Consider the following 23,985-nt stretch of genomic DNA (forward strand, 5'->3'; position numbering starts at 1 on the left):
GTAATGACATTAAAATACACATATCAAAATTCAGATAAACAATTAAATGACCTCTTCCCTCAAAAAAACGCCCTAAGAACAGTACTTTACAAAAGATATTCCATGAAACTGGATGTTTTCAGAAAACTGACAAATTTGGAGGATAAGCACTTTCTCTTTTTGTTTTAAATGAAATTTGGAAGAGGCTTTAATATACAATGTGCATTGTAAATTTACAAGTGGAGGTAGTGTGTGTGACTCAGTGCCCAAATGGAATTTGTTTTTTATGAGCAATATCTCAAAGGACTTGTGTACTGAAGAACACATTTCTGCTTTAGGAGACTACACCCTTAAGATGGCATTGCCATTATTTAAAACATGTTTGGAAGTCCTCTATTGGAACTGACTTCAAAAGACAATTTACCAAACACTGGAAAATCAGTCTCATTGAATTACAGTTATAGGATATGCTCTTTTGTTCCAACCTTTTTCTTTGTCCCAACATTCTCAGATATCTTCCTTCAACTGTTTGTTCCTCACTTACTGAATTATGGGGAGCTTACGGTAGTACAGGCTGGCACTGCTAGGGAGGAGAATTAATTGCAGAACAGATATAGTGAAGGCCAAAGAGAGTGATTGTAGGACCCAGTTAAATGTGGTGGCCAGAAGCAACCTTACTTGGAGTATGTTACGGAGCAGACTGTAATTTAAGTTTAATTGCCCATTTACTATTGCCTGTCTGAAAATATCACAAGTCACACCATAAATGTAATAACCTGATGACTACAAATGAAAATTATGAGAACTCAAATTGCCAGAAGTTAAGAATGCATATACAATGTATTTAAAAATACACCTGTAACAAAAAGATGGATTTCTATACAGCACATAAGTAGTTACTGAGTTTTCCTCAAAGTTTTGCCTTTGTGCATAATTCATTAGTAATAATTAAAAGCCCTCTTTTTGTCATAGTCAAACCTTGTTTCATGAACATATACTAGGAACAGACTATCAATATGCAAACAATAGAAGTTGTATAAGCAACAGTAAACATAGAAATAGAAGGTCATTTGAAGTATGTTGGTCCAACAACGTTTTAATGAAAATGCTATGAAATTTCACCCTTTCTTAGCCCTAGGACCACAGAAATCACCTCTGGCAAGGACCCAGCCATGTCTGCTTTGTTCTGTCAATGTGCTACTGGATGGCCAGAGGAGTTATCTATATTTGAGCACTAACTGTTTCAAAAATTAGAATTAGAGTTACAGTAGACTCTCTACAGCACCATAAATATGTCTAGTTGGAAAATGTTGTACACAGGACTAATGCTAAAACAGTGAGAAAGACTGCAATGTAAAACCACCAAAAGCTTCTTTCTGAATTCACTTTAAAACACAATACAGAGTTCTTGGATTTAGCAAATAAAAATAGAAGATCCTTATTGAATATTGGGAATTTCAGGTAAGAAACAATTTTTAGCATAAATGTGAACCAAAATTTGGTATAGATTCTTATATTAAAAATATTTATTTACTATATATCTGAAATTGAAACAATCTGGTATCATACTTTATATGGCAATATATCTGTAAAAAAAAACGACAAGGTGGCCAGGCGCAGTGGCTCACGCCTGTAATCCCAGCACTTTGGGAGGCCAAGGCAGGTGGATCATGAGGTCAGGAGATCGAGACCAGCCTGGTCAACATGTGAAACCCTGTCTCTACTAAAAACACAAAAAAATTAGCTGGGTGTGGTGGTGCGTGCCTGTAATCCCAGCTACTCGGGAGGCTGAAGTAGGAGAATCACTTGAATCTGGAGTCAGAGGATGCAGTGAGCCGAGATCGTGTTACTGCACTCACTCCAGCCTGGCGACAGAGTGAGACTCCATCTCAATAAATAAATAAATAAATAAATAAACAAATAAATAACAAGGTGACACACTATAATAGCCCAGAAAATTTAGGACAACAATAAACAACATGGCAAAATCCGGAAGGGTTTGTATTAGTCAAAATAACTGTTAAGGAGAATAGTTAAGAGTCGATGATCATAGTAACTTGTGCTCAATCTCTTGAAATGAAAATAGTGAATATTGACAGGATTAGGGAAATTTTAAAACTCCTTTCAGCTTGAATGTTAGTTGGTGCAGGCATTGTCTCTGACTAGGGAAATTACATTAGCCAAGAATCAGTCCACCCATAATGTTCTGAAGACTGGGAGCTACTTTCTAAGAGGGATGAACCTTGCTTCTGCAACAATATTATTTCTCAGTCATTAGTGTTTTGATAGTTCAGAAGGTGAAGAAAGTTACCACCAGGTTACGTTCTCTAAAACCAGCAGTATAACAGAGGACATGGGGTACTCCTGTGCATTATTCCTTATCATCTGACAACCATTCCAAGGAGTCACAGAACTGAGGGAAGAAAGGGGCTTACAGTTGCTTCCCTTGGAGATGCATCTGTAAGTTGAAGCAGTAGAAGGCTTTGGTGTCTGGCTTACTGAAAAGTGTACTTTTCCACCTAAAAGGCAGTCGATCCGCCAGTCTGTTAGGAAGACACTTCTGTGAGTACCTACTATGTACCAACCTGTGCTAGGCATCAGTAATTAATTAAACCTGTGCTAGGCATCAGTAATTAAACCTGTGCTAAGCATCAGAATTCATTAAACCTGTGCCAGGCTTCGGTAATTCATTATTTGTCTCCTCTGTACCACTTGATCTTTCATTCTCTACACCGCATTCAGAGAAAAGTAGGCAATGGTATCAGGAATGTTGTCTATCTTCATTCTACACAAGGTTCATATCTAATGCAATTACAGTCAAAGCAGCAATAGAGGGTTGTCAGCTGCGCTCTGCAACCTATTGGCAAAAAGTACAATTATCTTCAAAACTGTCTTCTATAACCCCGTGGATTTTCTACCTATGAGCCAATGAAAAAGAGGCTCTTCTGTCCCCACCTCTCACCAATGCAAAAATCACTTGATAAATACCACTACGTATTAGACTAAAGATTTTGAACATTAGCCTACCATTAAGCTTGATATAGTAATAGCTATGAGTTATAGAATGCTCACTTTATGTCAGGCAGTCTGCTATGCACATTAAATATGTTATCTCATTTAATCCTCATAATACCCATTTATGAGGAGGTTTTATTACAAAACTGAAAAAGAAACTTAAATCATCCATGGTCATACAACTACTGTGTTGTAGGGTCATATCCTTTGATTGTCCCATAACTACCTCTCTAGGCCCTCTTTCAATAGCTCCCAGTAGCCCTTTACCTCTGCTCATGCCTATCTTCTTTCAGTTCATTTAATTTTCTTTGCTCTCATCTCTAAGACCTCTATCCCACTAATCATTATTTCTTAAACACCCCTTATCTCCTTTGGCTAAATTCTATTCCTTTACATTTTAGTGTTTTAAGAGTTCAGGAGGTGATGCCCTCAATTAAAGGTTATGCTCTCCTTGGGGCCTTTCCAGACCCAAGATTTTGTTTTGGGGTCTTGTCTGTGCTCACAGCATAGAAATGTTTCTATCCTCTTTGTTTGCCTATACTTTATTATTTCCAAATATTAGATGTCAGGTTTTAATAAACAAAATTGTACATCCAAAACTTGTGTACTAAGCTAACTTTCATATGTGAATGCAACAGAAAGATATCCTTGGATATATGAAGACACACAAAAATATATCATATTCAAACTATTTCTTAGTTCCATAAAGAAATTAGAAAATATATAGCATATCACAAAGAGATGTTTCCAAATTGACTCCAGAGAGAATAACTTCAGAAAAGCAGTAGTATATAAGTTTAAATACTATTTCAATCAATAAAAATTCAGTAAGATAACTATACCTATGATTAATGTACTAAAAGTAGTAGCTTACTCATATGCCATCAATGGCTAACATGTAATGGACTGCAAGATACCATTCACAATAACCACCAGGCATAAAATATTGAGGAATAACATTTAAAATGAACATGTAGGACCTATATAAAGTAAGCTATGAAATTACTTTTTGAGATCTAAAACCAGATTTAAACAAATGAAAAGGTACTATGTTCTTGCCTGTGAAGGTTAAATTAGGAAAAAAAAAAAAAAAAAAAAAAGCCTATATGCCCTCATGGATATAATTATCTTAGAGAAAATGAAATAACTAAACTAAATTTTTAATAGTCTTTGAGGAAAAAAGAACATTTTCTTCCTCAGGCTATTCAATATTTTCTCAATTTTCCATTGTAAGAATATTTAAATTTATGATTTAAGAAAACTTTTTGTTTTAAAAATAATTTAACTGTAAAGACACCTCATCTTGAAACCACAAATTCATTCTAATACTTTGTTTTGAATATTATAATCTATTTTATAAGTTTATTTCATCTACTATCTCACAATGGTTTTTCCCAAAACAATATAGATTTACCTGATCTCTATAATATTATAAATGAAGACTTCTTTTCATTCTGTCTATTTGCATGACCGCTATAATGTACCTATGCTTCTTTAAACACCTTTCTCAGTCCTGGTATTTGCCACAGCTCAGATGGACTATGTGGGCATAATTTGGTTTTACATGTAATAGTCTTCACAGCATGTGTTTGATGAAGTATATTCTAGATAGAATGTGGAAAAATTCACCTTTGGATATTTCTAATTTATTAAATGAAACAAAATAACAACCGTGTGATAAATAGGAATTCTTTTTTTCCTGCGCTCCTTGTCTAATTTCCTTGCTGCCACAACATCCATTCTTCAGCATCTTTTCCTAGGACACGGCATCCTTCTGTGAAGGCCTCATTTCCCGGTAATTAGCAGGACAATCAGTGCCATCTATTATTGTTAGTCAGAAGCTTCTCTACATAATGGGGACTTAGCATTTGGTCCCACCGGCGATGTTTCTGTGTAAAAATTTAAAGTACACTAATATGTAAATAGTATTCCAACTTAATGGTGTACTTTCTATGGAGACTCAAAGACGTTTGTTAAGCCATCAAAGTGCATGGTTCTTACAAATGTATCCTCAGTGGGTATATAACAAATTAAGTGTCACCATTGTCCGAGTGATCCTTTTCAAGAATTTTTCTTTTACTGTTAGTCTAAAAGGCTTCTTATGGCAATGAGAAAATCACACATTATGCTAGGCTTCTAATTTTCTCAGTAGGATTGTGTATGTATTTGGGGACCAGAATACAATAAAAAGTGGGAAAAGAAGGTGAGCTCAAAGAAGAAGCAGCATTGCCTTTGTGGGGAAGAATCATAGAGAAATACATCACTGTAGGCAAGGAAAATCACAGAATTATTCAGATGGTGATAAAAACCTAAGCTTTAGTAATCTATTGCACAAAATGGTGACCATAATAAATAATAATGCATTATATATTTCAAAATCGCTAAAAGAGTATATTTTAAGCATTTTCACCACAAAAACTGAGGTGAGAAATTTATTCATTAGCCACATTTAATTATTTTACATTGTAAATATATACCAAAATATCACATTGTACCCTATAAATGTCTACAATTTTTTTAAAACCTAGTAAGAAAATAACCAGACACTGTTCATAACTCTGGGTAAAAACAACAACAACAACAAAATAGTGTTCCTATATACAAGTTTATAACTATTATGAACAAGAGGTCTATACACATATAGTCAAACTCTAGTTGAAGACAACAAACTTATCTTCTTACCCAAATGTTATTTAAAATGGTGAAAAATAATCACAGGGATGAAAAGTTATTATTATTGGACTAGAATACTGAGATATAAAGCAAGCAGGATGAAAATAAAGAATATACAGATTGGAAGTGGAGTAATGTAATTCAATATAGGTACGGGAGAGAGTATTTCTTGGGACTGGTCCTTTTCTTCGCAAGGAAATCCGGAGGAACCTCAAATTCAGAGGCAACATGTACTAGGAGAGGGAGCTGGCTATGGGACAACTGCTTAGAAGGTCTGGAATTTCTTTCAGTGTCTGGCTATAGAATTTGCCCTTAGAACATAGCTAGCAAGAACAGCTCTATAAATAGAGTAGGGAATCAACAGAAGAGAAGACAGTTCTAAATTAGGTATGTTGGTGTGATAAAGAAAAGTGGAGCAAACTCTAAGGTACCTTCATATTTCCTCAAAGTGCATGGAGAAAAAGAAAAAGGAAAGATAACCCCATATTGACTGAAATGCTCCAAAGTTCTATCTCCAAATAAAACTTCCTTTTTTAGACCTCCACAGTACCCCAATTTGCCCACCTGCTCCTATCCACCCACCCCGAAGGGAATCCTGTGTTCTGCACCATCCTGCCAACCTACCCACAACACACTGTATTCACCCAACTCTCTTTCAGAGGAAAAGTTATCTGAAGAGAATCAATAGTATAAAATGCAACAACCAAGACGAACAAATGAAAAAGAAATTTCATAAAGGGACTAGAGTTAATGCCAGAAATAAAATAGAATTTAAAGAATTTTCTAACTAGTATCTTCAGAAAGATTCACAAAGACATTACAGTCATTAAGTTATAATACACAGATATGAAAAAAAAAGAGTAACCAGAAAATAAGAAAGATTCCCTGAATATTGCAAATGTGTTGTCAAAATGGAAAAATTAGGGTACTGGGTTCAATAGTGTCCCTCAAAATTCATGTCTACCCCAAACCTCAGAATTAAATTTTAGCTAATTTAACAATTAGTTAAATCAAAATGGAGCCATACTGGGCTAGATCAGGACATAATCAGGACATAATCCAATTGACTATTGTCCTGATAAGAAGAGAAAACAGAGATCCATACACTGAGGGCAAGGTGAGGCCAGGGGAAGGGGACCATCATGTGAAGATGGAGATGCATCTACAGCCAAGAAACACAAAGAAACTCCAAGAATTGCAACCACCAGAAGCAGGCAGTGAGTCATGAAACAGATTATCTTTTAGAACCAGTAGAAGAAACCAAGTCTGCCAAACTAGCCTCCAACACTGTAAGAAGATAGGTGTCTGTTGTTTTAAGTCACCCCTTTGAAGTCATTTGGTTGTGGTGATTTGTTATGGAAGCCCTAGGAAATTAACACACTTAGTTAAGTGCTACAATACAATGTCTATAAAATTATGTGGAAACTCAGAGATAGAAATTAACTGCTTAGGAGGAGGTGTTAAAAAATATTTGATAACCAGAGAATACATGTCTTATATCCAAGAATGGCAAAAAAAAAAAAAAAAAAAAATTGTGCTTTGAACACAACTACACTTTTGGCAGTGGAGTTGTAAGGAAAATGACTAGAAGCACAGGTAGTAACAAGGTTCTGAAGAGCCATTCTATGGAATCTTAATATGTACTCAAGGAAAATGGATAAAGTTCTTTTAAAACAAGAAAATGGTGTGGTATGTTTGTGCCTTGGAAGGAATGACTGTCTTGTCTCTGAAGTTACCATCTTCTCAGTTTAATACCTGTTTTCATTTTTATTTTTCTTCCTGACTACCTTTGCTCTTTCCTCTACTTTTCGACAGTGAGTTTTATGTAAAGCAATTTTCCAAGGAGTATTTTGAACTTCAAAATCACATCATCATTTTCCTTTAATCCTAGTTCAATTCAAATTTCTAGTTTTGGAATCCACGTGAACTTCTACATGGGACAGGCAGTTCTGCTTCACAGAAACCATGCAAAAGCTAATATTATTTTCTTCGGTTTTAAATAAAGTAGTAGCAATGTAAAGCCTGTATTTCTTGTACAGAGGATTGCTATCTCACTAACTTGTTATGGTGGTGAATTACAATAACCAAAAATCTTAACTGGCATACTCAGCATCTAATTTCACAACCATAAACTCTGTGAAGTAGCCTTCTATAATTAAGTAGTTTATACAGAAATATAAAAGAAAAAATCACAAAATATAATACCAAATATTATAGTGTTAAATCTTGTAAAAAAATAACTACTCATGACCCAGATACCCAAAGCGTAACCATTGAATCTTGAATGAGGAAGAAGTCATAAAGTTTCTCTTGTCCCATAACACAAACAGAAACTAAGGGAACATTCTTGACTTTTCTTGTTGCCTCATTCACTCCTACCTAATTAGTCAAAACTCCTCTTCAACTGTGTCCATTTTACCATTTTACTTCATTCCTCTTGCTACTGTCTTATTTCAAGGTTCAATGTTGTCTCCTACCACCTGTGTTACTTCAGTAACACACTAAACTGTGGCCCTCCTGAAAAACTTACACTAACCCGCTCCAACCCAATTCCCTCTTCAGCTACAAAAGTTTCAGAAAGATATTCCCAATTACAAATCTGTTTGCTGGTGCTCTTAAAATCCTTCACAATCTCTCCACTACCAGCAGAGAAAGACCAGAACTTCTCAACAGAACTTATCAAGCATTCCCAGCCAACCTCAGGGTCTGTCTCCTGTATACCTCCCCACCCCTCGCTCAAATTTCCAGTGGTATTTAATTACTCACAGTACTTCAAACAGGACAAACAGTCCATGCCTTCCTTTCCTGTTGAAACTATTTAGGCTCTTCCCACTGTCTGAAAAATCTATCTCCTCTTCATCCTGTGGTACCAACACAGATTGGAAAATTTTTCCAATGCTAGCAAAGCCGTGTTAACCTCCAAATCACCCTGTGCTCACTTCTACTGCAGATATTATGACATTGCACTATCATCATCCCTTGGTTGTTTTCTTACAATAGACTACAAGTGTGTTAAGGGCTGGGAATATGCCTTCACCTTGCCGCTTGGAATATGCCTGATTTATAATGTGTATATTAGATATTATTTTAATTAATTACCATTTAATCATACATGAAATAATTACTTCTACAACTGCCCGGACAGATAGTCATTTAGAATCCACATGAAAAATCTCAGGGAAAGACAACTTATTTCTTCATGAACATTCTAAACACCAGAAAGCCTTCTTAAAGTGGGCTACTATAAACTCCTCACCTCCAGAAATGAGCAATGCTTGCCTCAAAGAATAATAACGTCCCGGGCCCAGTGGCTCAAGTCTGTAATCCCAGCACTTTGGGAGGCCGAGACTGGCGGATCACGAGGTCAGGAAACCGAGACCATCCTGGCTAACACGGTGAAACCCCGTCTCTACTAAAAAAAAAAAAAAAAATACAAAAAAAAAAAAACTCGGTGGGCGAAATGGCGGGCGCCTGTAGTCCCAGCTACTCCGCAAGGCTGAGCCAGGAGAATGACGTGAACCCGGGAGGCGGAGCTTGCGGTGAGCCTAGATCTGGCCACTGCACTCCAGCCTGGGCGACAGAGTGAGACTCCGTCTCAAAAAAATAAAAAAAATAAAAAAATTAAAAAAAAGAATAATAGCAATGATAATGTTAAGAGTAACAATAATACGAACGACATTTCTAGAACCAGGTCTGGATTCTTAACATAAATGTGCTCAGTCTTTCCTCGTAGCACTCTGCTGAGTCAGACACTATTATTTTCTCCCTGGTCCAGATGAGAAAAAAGGAGGCTTAGAGAATTCCCTCAAGAAAAGACAGCAAGCAAGTTGTTGAGTCAGAATTCACATTTAGCATATTCAATCAAGTCCTTAACACTAATACACTAATTCGCTTCCATCTCAAAATCAACTATCAGAAGTCAGCCAGTTAGTTACTTAACTCCTTCACTCTAAGACATGCAATTAAAAAAACAACTATATAACTTTATTTTTAACTTTTTTCCAAATTCTTCCATCCAGGAAACTCTTTTGAGAGACAACACCTGTTAACATCCTACTGGACTACAGGTAACCAGTTCTAATACTGGTCTAAGCTTGATCTTTCTCTTAATTCGTTGTTCAATTGTATTTGTTTTCTCTGCAGTCGTAGCAGAGTACTGGCACACAGTGAGCAAGTAGCCAACTGTGCTCAAAACACATTCACCTGATCTGAATCATACCCAAATCCCACTGAATTAGGATCTCTGGGGCGAGACCTGATTTGTATAATTTTAGTCATCATCTTAGGTGATTCATAGGCACATCCAAATTTGTGAACTGCAAAGTTTAAGTAAACTGATAAAACAGTGTCTATTGCTGTCCTGGACTGAGAGTCTTACATCTAAGCAGGATATCTTATATATAAGCCCAGCGGTCCCCTCCTTCCCAATTTCCACCCTCCCTGTTCTCTCAAGCCTGTTCTTCTGTCTTTGCCATGTTTCATGCCTTCAGATTTTTTTATTATTCAGTGTTACATGACATGATATTCCCCGTTAAGCCTTCATGTTTGCTCACTATTCCATTGACCTTCCCCTTGATTTTTGGAAAATGCCTACTTATCTTATGGGAGTTAACCAAACTGTCATCTCTTTCGTATAGGAGACTTGTTTCCTCCTTAACCTGTGTGTCTACACTATATGAATATCTCTACTATATCACTTAGTGCACTATAACTGTGAATTTATAGTTCTTCTTTTGCTACTGAATACAAGTGTCGTGAAGGCAAGTGCCAAATTTTAATCCATTTTGCATTTTGCATTCTTAGAACATAACCTAGTTCTGGCCAACAGTTGAAATTCAATAGTTGTCAACTAAGAGATTCAAAAGCATTAGAAACTTTGACACTTTTTTCTCTCCCAGTTTGTTTAGTTAAAGGAGAATGTACAAACCCTGACAACAACATGCTACTTTATCATCCAATCAGTGCAGGCCAAAGTAGAGGAAACACAAAAGACTATATTGATAAAGAAACCCAGCACTGAAGTACAACGTCGAGTGCTCTGGCAACTGCACTTACATCTAAAAAACAAATGTTACTAAGAAATCACCTATGATAGATAAATCAGAGATAAATTGAGTCAAGATGAAAAAATTGAAAAAGAATCAAATTTTTTAAAACATTCACTAAATTTAAAAAAAATCTAGCAATTGATAGCATGTACATACTACAATCAAGAATTAAACAGTAAATTTATAGGAAAAAAATGAGGCAATTAAGTAAAGACAACCCTGCTTTTGCATCAAGTCTAATCATTTTTGAATGTAATTAAAGCCTAATAATACATTAAAATATGTTTGATCCTGTTAGTTTGCTTAAATTCTATATTTCTAGCATTGCACTCTAAGTATTAAATTGCAGTCAACATTATGTGCCTCGGAATTAAGCATAAGTATACAGCATGCAAATGATACAAATATGAAAGTTGCTCAACTTTGATGTATCCACTAATTATTTTAGATGATAGTGATAGGTTCATTCAGACCTAAAGTTATAATATATTTAAAAAATTAAAGATAACTGCTAGTTTAGATTCTGTTTGTACAGACAAAGGCCATTTAACGTTCTATTCTGCCCATTTCCTACTCAGTCTACTTGATTGCATTAGAGCATTCTAGTAACTCATAATATTCCTCTCATTGCTCCCAAAAGAAGCCTAAAAGAGAGAAGCAGAACAACTTAAATGATAAGTCAAACTGTAATAACTATATTGTTATGCTTTCCTAAATACCAGTTTTGCTACTTTTATCTAAAAATTAATACATCAACATCAGTAAGGAAGCTTGTTACTGCAATGATTATTATGCCATCATTTCCGGCACAGTTATTATACAATATTCACTTTTAGCAAATAGCATTTAATCCTAAGTCAATAAACTTAAAAGCACCAAAATCAAGAACCCCATATCTGAATTTCTATTCTATAATTTGCAAGCATAGACACAAATTTTACATAAATTCTGAATAATGTCTGGCCCTTTCAAGGAGCCCAAAATGATAAAAAACTCAAAAAAAATGAATTTATATTGATCCAAATAGTTTTTGCTTAAACATAATTTATAAACATGTAATCTTACAGAGTCAATTAATATTATTTGAATATATGAACAATGTTACTTAAATCATTACATTTTATAAAAGATGTCTTTGCATTTTATTATTTACTAAACAATTTTAAAATCCTGGATAAAATGTTGGTATAAAATAAGAGAATTTATGCAACCAAAAGTTGATTATTTTTTCTATCTTGGTCTTTCATCGTAGAGACAACTCAAAGGAAAACACCTTTCAATGCTAAGACTAAGTTATAGAAAAAACTATCGAGAAAGACTATCTTTGCCTTTGCTCCAATTTTTAAAGATGTCTACAGCACAGTCAGATATTGTTGAAGAATGGCAAAGCTCCAAGCTTTGATAGCACACCAACCAGGGGCTTCAAACAAAGAATGAAGAAGACACTACTTACGTGTCTGCATGAGATTTTCTGGACACATACAACATAGAGGAAGTGTCAGTTTAGCAAGATGTTGGTATTATTATCAACTTTCAGGAAAATACTGGACTTCCAGTCAAGTAATTGCAGTAATTATGGAGTATTTTTGCCCAACGTTATCCATAACATTTTGCCCCAAGTTCTTCTGTTTTGATTTCTATAAAATGTATTATCTGGGACACTCCCAAATTATAACATTGCTTTACATTCCCATCACACCATATTTGGCTTACTGTTCATTAAAGAATGTTCAGGGAAATTGTTTTTTCTGTATTGTATTTACTGACCTTACAACAACATTTAACTTTGTTTGCAGATCTCCAATAGCTCTAAATGCTTTTCTCCTCAATTCACCAGTTATCCCTGGGAAAACCCACCATGACCTGGTTATTTACATTTGAGAAGATGATATTCTATTGCCAATAGGTTGAACCAGTGTCGCATTAAAAATAAATAAATCGAACAAGAGTAGAAAAACATATTATAAAAGACAAATACACAAAAGGGTCAAAGGAATAATAGGTATCTTATTTCTTAATTATCTATATCTTCTGGCTCAGCTTGGGAGGTAGGCTCCAGCAGGTCTTCTCAGAGGTGTTATGAGCTGAAGGGGAAAAAGGAGGTTAAGTGCATAAGCAGGTTAGTTTTAAGGCTTTAAAGGAAGTAAGACAATAACATGTAAAACTAGTGGAGAAGGCAGCAATGGAAGACTGCAACTAGAAGGGAATCTTGAAAATAAGACAAATCCCTAAAATAATGACAAATTTCTGATATTGTTGAACAGTAAGACATGGAAGGGGTCAGAGCCTATCCTTCCTAACAGTCTTGCTGCTTCCCAACAGCTAAAATTTGTGTATTTAGTGTTAAACACAGTATAAACTAAGCAATCAAAATTGAATAGAACGAACACTTAATCAGAAATCACAAGATCTAAATACTAGCCCTGCCATTGTCACTAACTTGTCAAGGCTGAAACATGTCAGTTGTCTCCTCTGTGAATCGAGGCAATCGTACCAGATGATCGCCAATTTTCTTCCAATTCTAATCAGCATAAACGCCAGAAGTCTATCACATATTTCTTCACCAAATTCACTAATATAAAATATACTTTAGACACACATAATAACATGCATACACGCACTTCTCAATCAAAACTTTAAATTATATTCCCACAAGTCGATCCCATATCTTGCCCACATGCAAATTTTATAAATATATTCCCTGGGTATGTATCTGTATTATGACAGTGAATATATATTCTTTTTATGTAGATACATATACACTAAAATAGAAAAAATATTTTCTCAACAGGGAAATATGGAGCACTATACACTATACATGCACATTCATTTTAAATACTCTTCACTAGTCAGCACGTTAAAATATATCTTAATGAACATATGAACTTTATGAACAAAATATAATTTTAACTTATGAAGTGTGCTAGACAGCACACTATTTTCTATGTCTATTCTGATAGAATGGGTTATGAAAGAGATTAGAATTGAATAATTTGACACTATTTTGTAAACACTTAAATGTGTTAGGCATAGTGTAAGTCCTCAAGAGAATAAGACTGTCCCTTTTATATAAAATATGAAAAGGGGAAAAACATGGTGTTGTTGACAAGATACTTTTCAAGTGAAAATAAGACTGAGATTATCTAATCGGTTACCCTTGCAGGTGGATGGATATACACCTGCACTGAATCTTAGACCTAAGAAATGACAGAGCCGATCATCTTTATGGGTTTCATGACAGAGCCACAGCAAAATGATTTCCTGAGATCAATATGTGGTTGAGAGAAAGCTGTTTTCAATGGAAACAGGAAGCTGGGAGCTAACCTGTTTCTATGGTAACCACAGCAGTAGCTACCCAACAGCTGTAGGGGAAAAAAAAGGGCAGAAAGTTACAAATGAAAATTGAAACAAAATAAAACAAAAAAAGATTCTGGTTTACCTTATTAGTGTGATGGTCCTTGGAGTGCAATCAGAATGGGCATGAACATGTTGTCCCTTCCTCTTGCCCCCAGAATCTTTAGCAATAACTATCTTACAAACCTCAACATTTTAGAGCTGAAAAGAACTTTAGACACTATCTAGTCCAATGTGTCATCTCAATGTTTGTGTTTTATTTCTCAGAATAAAGCAAAGGAAATCAAGATTCAGGAAGATGAAGTAAATTCTCCAAGGTCACACAACTAGTGTTGAAATCAGTGCTGGAGCGTAGGTCTCGTAGGTCTCAATCGTTTTTCAATTCTTTTTCCATGTAATATCCAGTCCTGCTCTGTTCTCCTCCCAACACTCACATTCTATTCACTTTCCAAGAAAATATTGACTACACAGTGTTAAGATTACTACCATTCCTCAACCTACATGGAAGGCAAAAAAGCAGTGCTTTTCTGTCTTAAAATAATATCTTGACTGCTCTTATGAATATAAAGAAAAGCCCTTCATATTTCAACCAGAATTGAATTAAGTTTATGGAATATATTGATGATAATTTTTTGGACTATTTTGCCACTATATATTTTCTTCTACAGATCTGTGTTTATCTTTAATGCTCATTACTATTTTATTTAGACACATTTCTAAAGGTTCCCACAATAAAAAGAATATATGACTCAGAAGTTCAAAGAATACAAGACTTGAAAATCACATTTACTTTGTTTGTTGTAGTAAAAATTGATGGTAATGAAAAACATTTTCAAATGGGAAATCTATAAAAAGGTTGATCTATACCTTCCTTTTCAGTTATTTTGAAAATAAGCTCACTGACAAAGATGAAAACTTTCCTTGTCTTTTATTTAATTTTGTCAACTCAGTTCTACAAATGAACTCTTAGCAAAATATTAAAGAAAAAGGTCATACCTAATTTATCCAAGTACATTCATTTTTTGCACACCTAATGTCCAGCCATAAATCAGGTCACCTCATGTGTATATTACTAGTATATATATTTAATTGGCAATTAAATTTACTTGATTATTTTAGTGATCAATTAAATCAGATACTCTCTGCTTCTATCCAATGCTCAGAATACAAGCATAAAATTAAATTTATTTATAAACCTTTTAACTAGTGGCCCTGAAAAGGTGAAAAGACACTTAAATGCTTAGGTGGAAAGTGCAAACACACCGTACTATTATAGCAGACTCTTTTGAGGAATATGAAGTTTGAGTATGCATTGTCATGTGGTTGGTCATGACTTGTAATTAAATGGAAATAATAAAATAAACTTGGCCACACACCCAAATAGTTCAATTGTCGTTTGATATAAGTACAGTCTTCATTATATTGTAAGGAGAGAGCCTGTAAGTCATTATGAAAACAGAAAAATAAAGAATTAAAGATCCTAATATTTTGTAATAAAATAAAGACCAATAATACCTTAACATCCTCATTTCTAAAAGGAATATTTTACTGCATGTGTCAGGCAATATTCCTATGTGGGATCTTTTTTTTTTTTTTTTTTTTTGAGGAAAATTCATTGTTAACACCTCTAGAATTTTATTTGCCGTAATCTTGTTTTTTTTATATAATAGATAATGCCTTTAGGAAACATTTTATTATTAATAGAGAGGTGAGCTCACTGAAGGCAAAGGACTATATCTTCTCCATGCATTCCCAGTACTTTTCATAGTTTCCAGTCTACAGTGACTACATAATCAATATTCATTGAATAAATGAATTTTCTAAAATTTTAATAATTGACAATATTTTATGGACAAGCTATATTTAGCCATTATTTAATTAGAACCACTCTTACCAAACAAGACTTAATACATTTTCTTCCTTTAATCTTAATATATCATTCAAATTGTTCCTACACCTTATTATAATTTTTAAAAATCAAGTGCTACATTTAATACTAGCAAATATTTATTTAGATCATTTCTTTCTTGTTTTGTTTTGTGGCTTGGGGAAGAGGAAAAAGTGGCCCATACAAAGTAAATGAAATATTTGCAAATTTGAGTCTAATGCTAGAAATTAAAATTTCCATGTTAATGGCTTCTAAGGAGTATGTTTTAGCAATGCTGTAGAAATAATCTATAATGCTAATAACGTGAATGTTTTCAAGATTTAAAAAAGTAGAGATTCACTATCATAACCCATGTATGATTCAGAAGGATTGTACATGATATACAACCCATACTGTATTTCAACAATGGTAAATGAGATAAAGGTCAGGGGAATGTATGTGAAAGAGCTAGAAACACACCAAAAAGCCAACATCTTAAGTGGGGTTCCATGGCAGTTATTATTTTGTTTTTTCTTTTCTAAAATGTGCTTTAAAAGTAAAAAACAGAAGATCTATCAGGTAATCAAAGATATGCATAAATCACCAAGGAAGAGCCAACACTCTAAAACAGAGCTGAATTCAATTATCTCCCCTACCCTATTAAAAAGTAAGTGAAAGAAGAGAAAGAGAAACTTATAACGGCTCTCAGCTGTTTAATATTCCAAACAGATTCTTTAAAATTGTCTTTTATTTTAGTATTTTGTCCTTATGTCATTTTTAAAAACTTCTAAAAATCTAGAAACTCTATCAAGGAATTTCTGCCTAGTGCCTGTCCTCTTATATATGATACAGTCTTCAAGGGAAAGCACATAGAAGCTTTACCTTTTTCTAACACTTACATATTAAATTGAAAATATACAGTGCATCACATTTTTACAAGTATATGTATGCATCCTTGCTTTTTACTATTTGTAAATATCACTCACTAGTATCAACAAAATAACCTCTCATTATTTTCCTGATTTCATTTTCTCCACAACAGGTTTCCATGACAACTTATATTTGAATTTTTATAAACTTCTATTTTTGAATACTATTCTTAAGAATAAAAAACTTAAATGCATAAGATATAAACTTATTTACCAATTGAAATAGAACAATTTAGACCCCTCAAATATGTATTTACTTAATAAATTAAAAATCATAGAGGAGAGGGACATGCCAACCAAAAGAGAAGGCAAAAATGCAGGGTTGCAAAATCCAATTAATTATTCAGTTCCTATCACCGTTGTTTTTGTCTGTCATTTAAATCATAAAAGTTACAAACAAAGCACATCTATTATATAAATGATCTAATCTTTTCAATATTGGAGAAAAAAGAAAATTGTGAAACAAGTATAATGAGTTGAAAAGGGAATTCAGAGAGTTAAAATTTTTCATGTCAAATATTTCAATAAAAGATGAGCTAATGTTAAAAAGTAAGAGTGTTTATAAAACTTCAAATACTTCTATTAAGAATGAGACTCATGTTAATAAGACAAGTGAAGCAAACCATTTGATAATTGTTTTATGTTTTCTCAAATTGTGTCCATGCAAAATATAATTTCAACTTGTGGCCTCCACATGTAAGTCTATTTTTCAAACTAGTCAGATAACATTGTCAGGTTATCATCTTAACTAAAAGTACTCAGGAAAAAATATTAAGTCACTTTTAAGTAGAATGGTGACTTACGATTACTTTTTTTTTAGCCAACCTCTAGTAATTTGAAAAGAGATTTCCTTGAAGACAAGACCCACAAAAGAAAGCCAAACATTAAACACTGACTGGTCAATAAAAATGGAAAGTTCAAACAGGATTCTTTTTAAGAAGTTAATTCAAGTCCCATATTTTTATTCTACTGTTGGGTGGTAAAGGGTAAAAATTCTAGGAGCGAAAGTCCTGGAATACACATATTTTAAAACTCATAGATGACCTTTCAAAGTTAGGATTCTAGTGAATGTCCTATGCCGCATTAAATCTCAAGAGCAATGTGATCTGCAGAGATTTCACAATCCAGTCCAGTTATAATCAGTAGTTTTGTTAGAAAGGGCGTGAAGAGAGAGTCATGAGACCTCTGGGATAATTTTGGCTTTGCTATTAACTTGATGTATAACCTTGGCCATCACTTAGCATCTGCAGTCTTCATTTTCTTCATCTACAATATAAAGGGTCTTGACTAAAAGGGACCTCAAATAAATTTTTCAGGTCTATGATTCTTAGCTGATTCTGTTTCTACTTGCTCTTTGACCTTGTTTCAGTCTCAATTTTGGTGTATTCTTTTCTCTCCTAAAACAGATGCAGATCAAAGCCTCAATATTATTATAATGAAATATCATAATAAATGTTTTTTAAACACACAATTTTCAAGTCAATGCTTTATCCTTTTGACTAATAATCTGTAGAATCAAATTTCATGGCAATGATAAAAGTTGAACACCTTCTAAAAGTTTTTGCTATGCAATCTGGCCTACAATAAAATGTATTATGTTACCATAGGGAAAAATAATAAAACATTCTGTCCTTTTGTAGCACATTATCTGGAAAAAGGAATCACACGATGGGCCTGAAAACAAATTCAGATTATCCTTTTAGCCACCAAATGGAAAGAGCTCTATAACACTCAGCTAGAATCCAAGAAACACAGATGCACAGATGTAATGGTCATGAGCCTGTGGTTTAATTTAAATAAATATGCACTTGTGGTTTTGTTTGGTTGGTTTAGTTTTTTTTTTTTTTTTTTTTGGTGTTTTTTTGTTTGTTTGTTTGTTTTTTTCCCTGAATGCCAACTCTGTTGTTGAATTTATGGCATGGCCTGAAAAAAAGAAAAAAAAAAAAAAGAAGGATTTCCAAGTTGAAGCTATTAATTCTATGTTCAAATATGTGTATGCAGGCATGCTAGAATTTATGTATGCATTTAAATACCAAATCTCAAAGAGTAGCAATGCTTTAAATTATCTCTTTCATATTCTATTTCACATTGAAAACAAAACACATCCACAGACTTACAAAGTGTTATCAGAAGCACATCTTCTGACAAATTAGTAGATAGCTGCATAACATCTCAGATGCAGACACTTCTGACATACAGAGGAAGAAAATAATGAAGATAGAGCCAAAGTAAAGTTGAGAGAATTCCCATTCTGCCCATGGGGTGCGTTTTCTGGGTGTCAGAAGCAAACCAGACACATGCAGTTGCAAAGATTTAACCAAATGCAGTACTTTGTTCTCACATGTAATTAAAAACCGTTCACATACTGTGTAATTTGTGGTTATTTATATGTCTTTATTTCCTTTCCACCAGAGAAACCATTATTGGTTACTTTTATAATCTCTTCATGAGATTTTGAAGAATTAATTGGGAGTGTCAAGGATTAAAGTTGAGCTGTCATTTATACTAGAACCCAAAAAAGAACACTGAGGCTGGAATCACAATATTAAAATTAAAATAAAGTTTGTTCCTATCTTAATTATTCAGATTTAGAGAACTAGGATCACCAAAGTGGTTAATGGGTTAATGTATGTTCAACCTGTAAGGATCAGAGATACAACCCAAAGAGAAAGGGACCAGGCTCAAAATTCCCTGTGTAAGTGGGCTCTCTGGTCAACTCACGGAAACAATCCTAGTATTCATCTCGCCTGGAAAGTGACAGGCCCAAACAATGTTCTGGAGATTCTCTTTACAAAATAAACCTCCTGGCAAATCTTTCCTCCCTCCATCTCCCCAGTCACATAGATATATTCCATTTCCCCTTCCTCTGTCCTCAGAATCAATCCCTAATTTGAGCACTGCTCTGGGTGAGTCAGATGTGAAGGGGCCAAACTGAAAATGTCAAATAGGGATGACCAGGGGGCCAGAAGAGAGATCTGAGCTACAGGAAAAGTTAGAACAAAGGAGTGAGGGAGAAATTCGAGATGAATCCTCATACCCATTTCAGGACAAGATCCAGAAGACGTGCACAGAGAAGTCGACATTTGCCCTGTAGGTCCCATCTGCTAAAGTAAATCCGTTTGAGTTGGGAGAAGAGGAGGAGAAACATGGTACTGGGTGGGATGGTGGCCAGGGTCCCTGGGTTTACCCTGCAAAGGATGAGCCTCTAACCGCATCGCTAGGAAGTCCCGGGTCTCTTCTACCCCCATCCCTGAGGCCCTGGGGTGGAAAAGAACAGAAAGTTGGGGAGGGAGTTGGGAGAAGTTGAAGCAGCAGGGAAGGGGTCGATTCTGGCCTTACCCTGGCGGCTCTGGACGAGTAAGGGTCTTCGAAGAGGGCCCACATGCGGGGCTGCAGCCTCCTCCAGCGGCCAGATTTGCCGTCTGGGCCCCCGAGCCCCGCCGCGTCCTCGATGCCTAGCCTCTTGGCCGCCAGGTCCTCGTCGTCGCCGGGGTCGCCGCCAATGAGGTCGGGGGTCTCGAAGATGTCCAGCGCCTCCTCGGCGTCGCGGTGCTGCCGGTAGGTCATCCAGCAGCAGGGCTCCACGTCGGTCTCGTCGATGCCCCAGAAGGCCAGCTCCTCCTCGAAGAGCGGCCCGCACACGTCTGCGGGGCAGTGCAGCTTGCCGGTGCGGTAGTAGTTGAGCACATAGGCGAAGACGCCCGGGTGCCGGTCGAAGAAGAACTCGCGGCCGCCCCCGGGGTGGTCGCTGGCCCTGCCGCCGCGGGAACTGCAGTTGCCCGCACCGCCCTCGAAGCAGCCGCCTGGCCCGGGGGACAACGGGGGCGGTCTCGGCGGCGGCGACAGTGGAGGTGGAGACGGCTGCAGCTTGTCGCCCGCCGTGGTCAAGCAGTCGCCCGGGGGCTCGGAGGAGGCAAGAAGGGCCAGGCGTGTTCCAGGCAGGGTCTTGAGGGTGCTGCGGTAGGTTTCGTGCCGGGTACCCCCGACATTGAGGATCACCCTCTCGTTGTTCTCGATCTTGCCCATCTCTGTGACTCAGACATGACTGGGGGAAGGCAAACACAGCGCCGAGTTAAAGATCTTGGCCGTCAAAGACACACCAAGACCCCCACCACCAACCCAGAGCGAGTCCCGGGATGCAGGGTTGGCAGACAGGCATGGGGCAAAGGACCCTCCCCCGGAGGGGATCAGCGTCCAGCGTTGTCCCCGCCTCTTGCATCACACCTTTCCCAGGTTTCCAGAGAACTATGGAGACAGCAGTCCACGTCTTTCTTGACCTTTCATGACACCGTTTCTCTTGCCTCTCGCTTTCCTTTTTTTGGCTCTGCTCTCTTCTCCTTCATCTTTTCACCTTCCACTCTTCCTCTTTTCTGTTCCCTCTCAAGTCCAACCTGCTCCCAGCCCCTAACCCCCTCTCAGCCTCCCCAAACACCCTCTCCCTCCCTCTAAGCCTACTTTCTCCCCCTCCTTTGCCCCATTCTCTCCTCCTCCCCTGGTTGGCTTCTCACTCCCACTCTCCAAGACCCTCCTCTTTCTCCCCTTCCCCTAGCCTGGATACAATTTCCTTAGGCAGGGGTTTTCCTCAGGCAACTTGACAGTGTTGAGTGAGAGCACACCCTCTCCCCACCCTGTGAAGAGCCCCTATTCCACACCCACCCTAGGTCAACCCCAGACCCCTCGCTACTCCCTAGCGCTCAGGCAGTGCCTTCTGCGCAACCTGTTCTAGGTTCACCTCTACACTTGCTCACAGACCATGCAAAAAGACCACGCAGAAGTCAGAGAAAAAAGAAATCTCTGCTGTTGCTTTTCACCTAGGAGACCTCTGACTGACTTCCTTATTCAATTTCCTTTTCACGTTATTATTATTGTTGTTGTTGATATTATTATTACTTGGAAAAGGAAACAACTAACTAGGATCCATCTTTAAGAAAAGAAGTGATCAGTGCATCCCACCCATCCCCCTTCCCAAGAAAAACAAAACCCTTAGGGGGTGGAGGGTGGGGGATTTGCTTTCTAGGAGGGGCGAGGCTCGGGGGAAAAGCTGCTTGGAGGCACACCCCCTGGGTCCCTGATGTGGAAGTCTCGCTGGCAGTGTCCCTGTTTCCAGCCTCCCAGCCACCTCTCCCCAGGGCTTCATCTCTACATTTCTATTGCGGAAAGGCGGAGCAGGGGGGATGCCTGCCTGCAGGGTCAACAAGCCCTTTCCAGGAAATGCCCCCTTTCACCACCCCCACCCCCATTTCCAGATACCTTAAGGAGACCGAGAGAAAAGTGGTTTTGCTTTGGTTTCCGAGTGGACGAGGTTCTCTGGGCAGCAGGACTGAGTCTTGGCGCCCAGCTGAGCCGCCGTTCTCCGACGAGAAACTACTTGTTGGCGTTTTCCGGATTCAGGTGATTGAGCCGCTTCTCTGGGCGCTGGGGTGGGGGACAAAGCCCCCGCCGGCCGCCAGCCGCGCTCCCCGCCTTCATTCTGTGATCTGCGGATTTGCCAGTCGCCAACCTCCGCGCCCAGAGTCACCATCGCGCAGGGTTGGGCAAACCATGGAGCTCTGGGCGGGTCCAGCCGGCACTGCCCGACCCCACCGGGAGCGGGCAGATCGGCTGGCCGTGAATGGAGCGGAGACTGGCCGGAGGTCAGGAGAGCTCACCACTTGAAGGTGAAGTCGCCCTGCTCTGATTCCATCTGCAGATTTTGTTTCTCCCCCAAATCAGCCGCTGCTGGAGCTGTCCCTTCAGCACCACTCGCTGTCAACCTCCCGCCGCCAGCCAAAGCACAGAGCTGGGGAAAGGGTGGGTGGGTCTGGAGAAGCTATGTTGTACCAACCAGGTTCACATATTTTTCTTCTGTGAAGCTCTGTCTCCTCCCTCTCTGGAGCTTCTGCCTGCCTTATTTACACCCTACTCTCCACACCCTCTCTCTCCCCCCCACCCCTTGCCATGCCCCACCCCTCCCAACAAGTGAGAGAATCTAAAACCAATTGCATTTTTTTTTCTCAATGACAGCTGACCGGAGAGAGAGGTGTACTTACAGGTGACAGTAAATATTGTTTCTTATGTCTTATGCATGCCTCTGGCTTGCTTTTTCAAATCAAATGTCCGTCTCTAGCCACCACACTACTGTTATCTAAAGGAAAACAAGTTTTAGAAGTTTATCCCAGAAAGATAATGCTTTACAAAGTACAAGTTCCAGTTTTTTTTGTTTGTTTGTTTGTTTTATTTTGTTTCATTTTGTTTTTTTTGTCTGAAGCTGAAGAGAAAAGCCACAGATACCCAAGTATCCAAGTAATTCTCTAATAAGCCAATTTCACCCTTTCTCAAGTTTTCATTTCCCCTTGTATTAGTGTGCTAGGGCTGCCATAAGAAAGTACAACAAACTGGGTGGCTTAAACAACAGAAATATATTGTCTCATGGTTCTGCCAGTTTCAAATACAAAATTAAGATGTTGTTAGGGTTGGCTTCTTCTAAGAGTTTTGGAGGAAGAATATGTTCCAGCCCTCTCTCCTTGGCTTATAAATAGACATCTTCTTCTTGTGCCTCTTCTGACTATTTTCTCTCCATGCATACCTGTCTCTGTGTCCAAACATCCTCTTTTTATAAGGATATCAGTTATATTAGATTGGGGCCCACCCTAAATGACCCCTTTTCAACTTCACTATCTCTATAAAGATTCTATATCCATATAAGGTTACATTCTGAGGTACTGAAGGTTAGGACTCCAATACAACTTTTATGAGGGGAAAGGGCACTCTTCAACCTATAACAGGCTCATCACCAAACAGATCATGTGCGTGTGTGCGTGTGTGTGTGTATCTGTGTGCATACTCCAAGAAAGAAAAAGAAAGAAGAAGAAGAAGAAAGAAGGAAAGAAAGAAAGAAAGAAAGAAAGAAAGAAAGAAAGAAAGAAAGAAAGAAAGAAAGAAGGAAGGAAGGAAAGAAGGAAAGAAAGAGAAGGAAGGCAGACACTATTCTACAGGCATAATTTGTTAGAATTGAAGTCCACCCACCCAGTAGGGAAAACACCAGGTCCTCTGTGGAAGAATATCTCTTTGATAAACAAGTATTGATATGATACTATGGCTTAGAAAGAGCAAGATTTATGAGTTATTAATAAGAAAATTT

At 37.4% G+C, this 23,985-nt stretch overlaps 1 protein-coding gene across 6 annotated transcripts in view; it reads right to left on the reverse strand.

Moving 5' to 3' along the window:
- The window catches only part of KCNC2 (potassium voltage-gated channel subfamily C member 2), a 167,901-nt gene extending 145,148 nt beyond the window's left edge, over nt 1-22,753 (reverse strand). For 2 of the 6 annotated variants that reach the window (XM_008004047.3, XM_008004048.3), the window contains exons 1-2: nt 22,116-22,753; nt 20,205-20,910 (exon numbers count right to left, since the gene is read on the reverse strand). In XM_008004047.3, coding sequence (XP_008002238.1) covers nt 20,205-20,891 — 687 coding nt within the window. In that variant the 5' untranslated portion in view covers nt 20,892-20,910; nt 22,116-22,753. Of the gene's footprint in view, nt 1-20,204; nt 20,995-21,089; nt 21,521-22,115 lie in introns of those variants that run through there. The other 4 variants (XM_008004046.3, XM_008004044.3, XM_008004045.3 and 1 more) reach the window with 3 other exon arrangements.
- Nucleotides 22,754-23,985: the final 1,232 nt, after the last annotated feature.

This window comes from Chlorocebus sabaeus, chromosome 11 (genome assembly GCF_047675955.1).
Source record: "Chlorocebus sabaeus isolate Y175 chromosome 11, mChlSab1.0.hap1, whole genome shotgun sequence".
Taxonomy (NCBI): domain Eukaryota; kingdom Metazoa; phylum Chordata; class Mammalia; order Primates; family Cercopithecidae; genus Chlorocebus; species Chlorocebus sabaeus.